The 8,540-nt window shown below is 46.1% G+C and overlaps 2 protein-coding genes across 6 annotated transcripts in view; both read left to right on the top strand.

Moving 5' to 3' along the window:
- The window catches only part of LOC117732666 (E3 ubiquitin-protein ligase TRIM21-like), a 703,346-nt gene that overhangs the window by 153,127 nt on the left and 541,679 nt on the right, over positions 1 to 8,540 (top strand). The window lies entirely within an intron of this gene.
- The window catches only part of xpo1a (exportin 1 (CRM1 homolog, yeast) a), a 28,648-nt gene that overhangs the window by 5,752 nt on the left and 14,356 nt on the right, over positions 1 to 8,540 (top strand). For 3 of the 4 annotated variants that reach the window (XM_034535313.1, XM_034535306.1, XM_034535294.1), the window contains 15 exons: positions 339 to 497; positions 819 to 1,001; positions 1,214 to 1,352; positions 1,467 to 1,648; positions 1,765 to 1,921; positions 2,026 to 2,189; positions 2,265 to 2,399; positions 2,489 to 2,672; positions 4,233 to 4,339; positions 4,444 to 4,638; positions 4,748 to 4,916; positions 5,025 to 5,159; positions 5,950 to 6,109; positions 6,400 to 6,496; positions 6,885 to 7,390. In XM_034535313.1, the coding sequence (XP_034391204.1) occupies positions 339 to 497; positions 819 to 1,001; positions 1,214 to 1,352; positions 1,467 to 1,648; positions 1,765 to 1,921; positions 2,026 to 2,189; positions 2,265 to 2,399; positions 2,489 to 2,672; positions 4,233 to 4,339; positions 4,444 to 4,638; positions 4,748 to 4,916; positions 5,025 to 5,159; positions 5,950 to 6,109; positions 6,400 to 6,496; positions 6,885 to 7,031 (2,313 nt within the window). In that variant the 3' untranslated portion in view covers positions 7,032 to 7,390. Of the gene's footprint in view, positions 1 to 338; positions 498 to 818; positions 1,002 to 1,213; positions 1,353 to 1,466; positions 1,649 to 1,764; positions 1,922 to 2,025; positions 2,190 to 2,264; positions 2,400 to 2,488; positions 2,673 to 4,232; positions 4,340 to 4,443; positions 4,639 to 4,747; positions 4,917 to 5,024; positions 5,160 to 5,949; positions 6,110 to 6,399; positions 6,497 to 6,884; positions 7,391 to 8,540 lie in introns of those variants that run through there. The other variant, XR_004609590.1, reaches the window with a different exon arrangement.

The raw sequence follows: 8,540 nt of genomic DNA, 5'->3' as shown, positions 1-8,540 counted from the left end.
AAAGGGTTGCGTTATGCATAAAGAGATGCTGTGAGATAAGATGTTGGATGGTTCCATCTTCCCAAAGCTTCTCAGTCCACATACTGTGTGTTGGTTTTAACTACTTGTTCCAAAGACCTCGAGGTCTTTTTTTGTTATTTCTAGATGTAGATTTAGATGAATGTTTTTTTTTTCCCGTGTGGTCTGGAGGCTGAAGAAGGATCCTATTTACAGTCGATTCAAACAAAACACGCCGCGGATGCAATTACACGACAAAACCAGTGCGACCGAGTCACATAAAGGTTAGTTTGGGTCCTCATGTTGCTGTTGTTTTCTTTTCCCCTCCCTCGTGTAAACAGATGCTGCCTTTGAACACAAACATCAGACTGGCGTACTCCAACGGGAAAGACGACGAGCAGAACTTCATCCAGAACCTCAGCCTGTTCCTCTGCACGTTCCTCAAAGAACACGGCCAGCTCATCGAGAAGAGGGCCAACCTGCGAGAGTCGCTCATGGAGGTGAGACGCTCACCGCAACGTCCGGCTCGATAAACAAACCCCCACGGCTCTCATTTCTGCCTCTTCAGTTTGTTGAAAAAGGAAAACCCCCCCCCTCCCTCCGGCGTCGTCCTGGTTACACCTTTTGGTGACCCATTAACGGGGGAGGGGGAGGGGAGGGGAGGAGGCTGATGGTCATTTCAGGAGAAGACTGGAGATGTTTTAGAGCAGAAAGAGTCCGTCGCAGTTTAAACTGGAGATATAATAATCCCAGAAGAAAAACTAATATCTTCACGTATAGTCCGGCTGACTCATGTGACCCCTCCCCTTCCCCCCCCACAGGCTCTGCACTTCATGCTGCTGGTGTCGGAGGTGGAGGAGACGGAGATCTTTAAGATCTGCCTGGAGTACTGGAACCACCTGGCAGCCGAGCTCTACAGGGAGAGTCCGTTCTCCACCTCCAGCACGCCGCTGCTCTCCGACGTACCGCCGCGCCGACACCTCTACCTGCCCGTGCTCTCCCAGGTAGGCGTGTCACCTTTGACCCCCCCTCCCGATAGACCGACACGCATTGTGAACTAATGGTCAAACCTACAGTCCAGAACCCAAAGATGCAACTTTTACTGTCGCATGAGACTTATTTTAGAAGATTACACCTTTTTTTTTTTTTTTTGTATTGCACCACAACTCCATGACCCGGCGTCTTCCTCCTCCTCCTCCTCCTCCTCTTCTCGAAGGTGCGTCTGCTGATGGTGAGCCGCATGGCCAAACCAGAGGAGGTGCTGGTGGTGGAGAACGACCAGGGCGAGGTGGTCAGGGAGTTCATGAAGGACACGGACGCCATTAACCTTTACAAGAACATGAGGGAGACTCTCGGTGAGTTGTCGCACTCTGTACGCCGTGCATGTCTTGGGACACCGAATTTCTTCACTCTCGTCATGGTTACGGGCTGTTAAAATGTGAATTGCGTAACTCTGCCTCTCTACACAGTGTATCTGACCCACCTGGACTACGCCGACACTGAACGCATCATGACGGAGAAGCTCCACAACCAGGTGAACGGCACCGAGTGGTCGTGGAGGAACCTGAACATGCTCTGCTGGGCCATCGGCTCCATCAGCGGGGCGATGCACGAGGAGGACGAGAAGAGGTTCCTGGTCACGGTCATCAAGGTGGGACACACACACACACACACACACACAGAGATTATATGTTACATTATACAGCAACTTCTTTTTGTGTGACTGAGGTTAACGCCGTGTGTGTGTGTGTGTGTGTGCTCTCTCAGGACCTTCTTGGCCTGTGTGAGCAGAAACGAGGGAAGGACAACAAGGCCATCATCGCGTCCAACATCATGTACATTGTGGGCCAGTACCCTCGCTTCCTTCGGGCCCACTGGAAGTTCCTCAAGACCGTCGTCAACAAGCTCTTTGAGTTCATGCACGGTGAGGAAAAAAAATCACTAAATCCTCCATTGTGCTGAACTTTATGCTGGATAATTCTGATTTAGATTTTTAACTCGACCTTCTTCTTCTTCTTCGTGACTCAGAGACCCACGACGGTGTGCAGGACATGGCGTGCGACACCTTCATCAAGATCGCCCAGAAGTGCCGGCGTCATTTCGTCCAGGTTCAGGTGGGCGAGGTGATGCCCTTCATCGACGAGATCCTCAACAACATCAACACCATCATCTGTGACCTGCAGCCGCAGCAGGTCCGTCTCCTTCTTTTCTTCCATAACAAATGTTCCCCGCGCGGTCAGAGTCCCTATAAACGAGCGTCTCTGCAGGTCCACACGTTCTACGAGGCCGTCGGCTACATGATCGGAGCGCAGACGGACCAGGCGGTTCAGGAGCGTCTGATAGAGAAGTACATGCTGCTGCCCAACCAGGTGTGGGACAGCATCATCCAGCAGGCCACCAAGGTGAGGACCGGTGGATTCATCCAGTTCCGCTCCGTAGTCCATTGGGGGTTGTGTTTTTTTAAAATGGCCGCTTCTGCTCTCTGCTGCAGAACGTGGACATCCTGAAGGACGCGGAGACGGTGCGTCAGCTGGGCAGCATCCTGAAGACCAACGTCAGGGCCTGCAAAGCGGTCGGCCATCCCTTTGTGGTCCAGCTGGGGCGGATCTACCTGGACATGCTCAACGTGTACAAGTGTCTGAGCGAAAACATCTCCTCTGCAGTCCAGACCAACGGTGTGTGTGTGTGTGTGTGTGTGTGTGTGTGTGTGTGTGTGTGTGTGTGTGTGTGTGTGTGTGTGTGTGTGTGTGTGTGTGTGTGTGTGTGTGTGTGTGTGTGTGTGTGTGTGTGTGTGTGTGTGTGTGTGTGTGTGTGTGTGTGTGTGTGTGTGTGTGTGTGTGTGTGTGTGTGTGTGTGTGTGTGTGTGTGTGTGTGTGTGTGTGTGTGTGTGTGTGTGTGTGTGTGTGTGTGTGTGTGTGTGTGTGTGTGTGTGTGTGTGTGTGTGTGTGTGTGTGTGTGTGTGTGTGTGTGTGTGTGTGTGTGTGTGTGTGTGTGTGTGTGTAATTCTGTCCTGATTTTCTAATCGTAATATTAACCAAATTCAATTCAGACTCTCCTGTAATAAATACTGTTAGATTTACATCTATTATTTAACATTATTCACGCTCTTTATTGTAAAAAAAAAAAAAAAAATCAAAAGTTAATTTAAAACACGAGAAGTGTTTAACTTTTCTGCTTTTTAGAAAATTTAAAAACGACTAGACTTATCTAATGTATATTTTGTTAAGTTGTTTATTTACATTATCTCATATAAATCGATCTAAATTTACATTCGACCAGTTTTAATCTCGTTTTTTTTCTGCAGACTGGACGGAAAAAAATTAAAAGAAAGACGTCGGTCAAGGTCACAAAAATAGATGCAAAAATAATTTTAATAGAAGAATATTAATAAGGGAATTAAATTTAAGGCATACCTTTTTTTTAAGCGCTTTTTGGCTTTTTTAATTTAAAAAAAAATGTTATCAACAAAGACTGCTATATTTGGATGTATTGAACACCGTAAGTAATATAAAAGTGAAATATATGGTTTGGTACATATTCAAATTGACCAAATGCCCATTTCGCCTAATTAATCTGTACTAAAACCTCTCTAACTTTGTTCTGATTTACTTTTTCAAAGTCAAACTTTGCAGAGAGACTAATCACATAGTGTTCTATGATCTCTGTTGTGCTTTTCTGTTTCTGTGCATCTTTCTAAGAGATAATCATCCTGAAAGTGCTTTTTTTTCCTAGGCGAACCTGGAAATTCAACTTTTGCTGTCTTTCATCTTTATTTAATCTTAACCAGTAACATATATACTAATATGTACACATCTGAACAGAAGCCCACATGTGTTGCCTTTATTATAACACCAGCATTATTCAAATAGCCTTTGTGGTTGCTGAGATACACTCTTTTTATTTTGGGTAAGTTATTTCGAGCAGAAACCTAGAAAATAAAAGGTTATGTGAGAATAAAATGATAATTCTCATAATATTCCCCAAACTCTGTCTTTTGTTGTTTTTTTGATTGAGATGAATTACACGTTTAAACATTTAATTGAGTAATAATATTAATACCGTTTATACAAAATGTAAACTTTGCTGTATTGCAGCACTTCACACTTCGAGCTTGTGAACATGTTGAAATAAAAAAGGATTTTAGGGTTCAATAGTGGACACGACGTGACTCCAATGCATGAATGCTAGCGCTGCTCTGTTTGCTCACCTTGCCGACCTGTTCACCGTTCACTCAGGTGAGATGGTCACCAAGCAGCCTCTGATCCGGAGCATGAGGACGGTGAAGAGGGAGACGCTGAAGCTCATCTCGGGCTGGGTCAGTCGCTCCAACGACCCCCAGATGGTGAGCCGGCCCTTTTTTAAAAAAAAAAAAAAAAAAAAAATCGTTTATATTTATAGTCCACGTTGTCTCGGTGGACTTTTCAAACCCCGTGTTCTGCGGTCCAGGTAGGGGAGAACTTCGTGCCCCCCCTGCTGGAGGCGGTGCTCATCGACTATCAGAGGAACGTGCCGGCCGCCCGGGAGCCCGAGGTCCTCAGCACCATGGCAACCATCGTCAACAAGCTGGGAGTTCACATCACGGGAGAAATCCCCAAGATCTTCGACGCCGTCTTCGAGTGCACGTTGAACATGATCAACAAGGTCCGTTTGAGTCGGCGTCGCCCCGGTAACCTTTTAGAAGACGATGCTAACATGTATATATTTTTTTTTTTTAACTCCTCGTTTTGTTTTCCTCTCGCGTGGCGTTCAGGACTTTGAGGAATTCCCAGAGCACAGAACCCATTTCTTCTACCTCCTCCAAGCCGCCACCTCCCAGTGCTTCCCGGCCTTCCTGTCCATCGCCCCGGCCCAGTTCAAACTGATCCTGGACTCCATCATCTGGGCCTTCAAGCACACGATGAGGAACGTGGCCGACACAGGTCTGAAGAGTTGAATAGTTGGAGAGGGCACCCGAATAATAACCCCCACCCCCCCCTCCCCGATTTCTGATTACTCATTTAATTAATTTGGTGTCTTGTCTCCTGCAGGTCTGCAGATCCTCTACATTCTCCTGCAGAACGTGTCCGGAGAGGACGCCGCCGCGCAGAGCTTCTACCAGACGTACTTCTGCGACGTCCTGCAGCACATCTTCTCTGTGGTCACCGACACCTCTCACACTGCAGGTAGAGCGACGATGATGGGATGGCACCTGTCTGGGCACTAATTCTAGCCTCCTTTTTTTTTAATGTTCCAAAGCTCGAAATGTACAATGTCCCGGTTTTTGAGTGTCTGACGCTGCACGAGGGCCGTTGTAGGTGAATAAATAGATGAATGACAAAGTGAAGGTAAAGAGGGATCGACTATCGGGAACGTTGGTACGTCGGGTCCTCGTGCATTTGGAGCATATCTCGATGTTTCACACTGTCGACTGTCACCTCGTGCAGCTCAGTCTGTCGCTCCAACATCTGTGGAGGACAATATGGAGCTTCTTGGCTAATATCACCAGTTTTTTCCTCTTTTTTTTTTTTTTATTGTTGCTAAATCCGATTTCTAATTATTAATCGATCCAACCTTCCAAAGTTGAGTGAATCGAATGAGTTTGTTTATTTATAAATTTCTTTCTTTTTCTTCTCAGGAAATATTATATATTTGTTGTGTATATTGTTGGTTTTTTTCTTTCTTCTATACCAACTAATGTAATCTCTGGAAATTTGTTGATTTTATAAATTGTACAACTTTTTCTCAGGGTATTACCCCACTCTGTAATTATAATTTGCTTATATTAATTTTGCTACAATGGCCGTAATATACCGTCGTACATATTTGCTTTCAGATTATAATTTTAAGTATAAAGACGTGGCTACTTGTATCTTTAATTACTTCATTAACATGTCAAATAGAATGCATTTCGTCCCCAGACGTGTGGCGCTAAAAGCTTTAAATACATAATGAACAATGACTTCCCGTCCACAGGGCTGACCATGCACGCCACCATCTTGGCCTACATGTTTAACCTGGTGGAGGAAGGGAAGGTCAGCGTGGCGCTGAGCGCTTCCAGTCCGGCCAACAACCAGGCGCACGTCCAGGAGTACATCGCCAACCTGCTGAAGACGGCCTTCCCCCACCTGCAAGAGTACGTGGGCTTCACTGAGCCGTGTTTGTGACGCGATAAATCTTTACACATTAAAGGAATAAATGCATATTAAGTCGCCCAGAATGCATTTACACCACATTGTGAGTGGAGGCTGCAGCTTCGACTCCGAAGTGAGTCCCTATCCTTTAAATGGAGAGAATTTTCTTACTCCTACGCTTTGAAAATAAGGTCAGAGTTTGACAAACGACAGAGTTTAATACGGCTTGAAGCCGTGTTTTGAAAGGTTAGTTTTCCGTGAGCCCTTTTCTAACTGAGTCTCATGTCTTCAGTGCCCAGGTGAAGGTGTTTGTCACGGGGCTGTTCAGCCTGAATCAGGACATCCCCGCCTTCAAGGAGCACCTGAGGGACTTCCTCGTGCAGATCAAGGTGAGCGTCGTCCACTTCTTCTACACAGTCTGGGTAAAACACACACTTAGTGTGAAGCTTATTGCTCGGAGTCACTTATTTAAGAGAATTATTAAAGAGAATTGTATCAAAGCACATTGAGCAAAAAGGAGATGATGAGAAACATCAACGTCCTTCGTGACGCTGACCTCAGATCAGAGTAAAGACAGACACAAGGCTTCATTCACTCTTCGCCTCCTGCAGTGACATCGTACTCTAATCCGATTTGGAAGTCTTTTTAAATTTAAACTTGGAAGGTTTCCGGTCCCCCTCTGTTGGGGGGTGAGAGCGGCGGCGTTGGCCGGTCCGGTGACGAGCACCGCTAAGCCTCTGCGTGTGTGTGTGTGTGTGTGTGTGTGTGGTCCTGCAGGAGTTTGCTGGCGAGGACACGACGGACCTGTTCCTGGAGGAGAGGGAGACGGCTCTGCGCCAAGCCCAGGAGGAGAAACACAAGCTCCAGCTGTCGGTGCCCGGGATCCTGAACCCTCACGAGCTGCCGGAGGAGATGTGCGACTGAAGCGGCGAGCGGCGTGTACAGAACAGCTCTGAAAGGGGGCGGGGGGGTCGAGAGAGAGTGTGTGTGTGTGTGTGTGTGAGAGAGAGAGAGAGAGAGAGTGAAAAGATGATGAGGGGCCAGAGGAAGGACCCCAGCACTCGGTTGTACGTCGACCAAATAAATGTCAATATGTAAATGAGAATTGTCCCTCTGACCCTCCTCCACCCCGGTGCGGATTCTTTCCTCTTTATTTTCTTTTCTTCCTACAAACTTATTTTATACAGCGATGTTTTTTTTTTGTTTTTTTTTCTGTGTAACATGCCATGTTTTGTTAATTCTGTTTGCTAATTAAAGCTTTGTTTGGCCATACGGTTATTTTACACCTGCATGAAGTTTGAAATAATTCCCGGTTATTTTTAAATCCCTCTTTCACCGCCTCCTGCTATTTTGTTAATATGTAATATATATATAATGTTGAAACACTCGCGATGGATAGTTGACGGACTGCTCTGGTTTTCTGAAGCGGGACGAATGTGACGCTCAAGGGGGCGACGCGTGCTTCCTTGCGTCCTTTGTTGTCTGGTTTTTGTTTTGTTGTGTGTTTGTTTGTTTTTGTTTTTTCTCCGGCTCTCGAGTCGGTTAGAGCGCTCTGCGTTTGGATGAGGAGGAAGGCTGTGTGCATATCATCCTGTTTGTAAAGCTGTCTCAGTACTCTGAGAATATAAAGTTGGCTATTTTTACAAAAAAACAACAACAAAAACAAGTCTGTGTGACTCTGCTTCTTTTCTCAAAGCTCTGAAGTTTACGGAGGAAAAACATCATCATACCCTGTTTTTGTTTTTTTTATCTAAAGCTAGTGAGCTTGATATGAAGTTAGCTAACGGTCTGGTTCAGTTGTTTGGCTAAGTAGTTTGACTTAGCCAAACAACGTGATTTTGTGGTCATAAGAGGCCCAGATATTGATAAGATGACGTGGTATAATGACCACAGCCAGTGTACAGAACAGTCACTAGAACAGTTGCTCCCAAGGGCCCTGAAGGAATGAGAGAGTTACTGCCTGTTCCTTCATTTCAGCGGATTGCACATGCAGATGTGTGTAATAGATTGGAAGCTTGCAGCTAAACAAAACGTAGGCGCGATATAGCCCTCGGCCACGAGATGGCGCCAAAAAAAAACCCCCCAACCCTAGGCGTGATAACAACTTCGGCCACTAGGGGGCGTTTAAGAAAAATAATTTTTAAAAACCACCAGGGGCTCGAGAATAAATACCACCAGGGTAACGAGAATTCAGACTACCAGGGGCTCGAGACGAAAAAGTTAAAGTTTTCAGAGAGGACAAGATAAATATGGGAAGGCTTCCCATATCTGAAAAAGCTTCCTTGTCCCTGTGTGCCCATTTGATAAGGGGTCACCAAGCCACCACCCTCACAATGACGGTAAGCGGGTCTCGGAATGAGACCTCCATGGTTGTGACAGGGACTTTCAAGGAGACCATAGCCGAATTTTACAGACAATTTTGCCTTAAATTTC

Source organism: Cyclopterus lumpus, chromosome 1 (genome assembly GCF_009769545.1).
Source record: "Cyclopterus lumpus isolate fCycLum1 chromosome 1, fCycLum1.pri, whole genome shotgun sequence".
NCBI classification, from domain to species: Eukaryota; Metazoa; Chordata; class Actinopteri; order Perciformes; family Cyclopteridae; genus Cyclopterus; species Cyclopterus lumpus.
The sequence above is the reverse complement of the archived record's forward strand: the minus strand, read 5'-3'. Positions and strand labels throughout refer to the sequence as shown.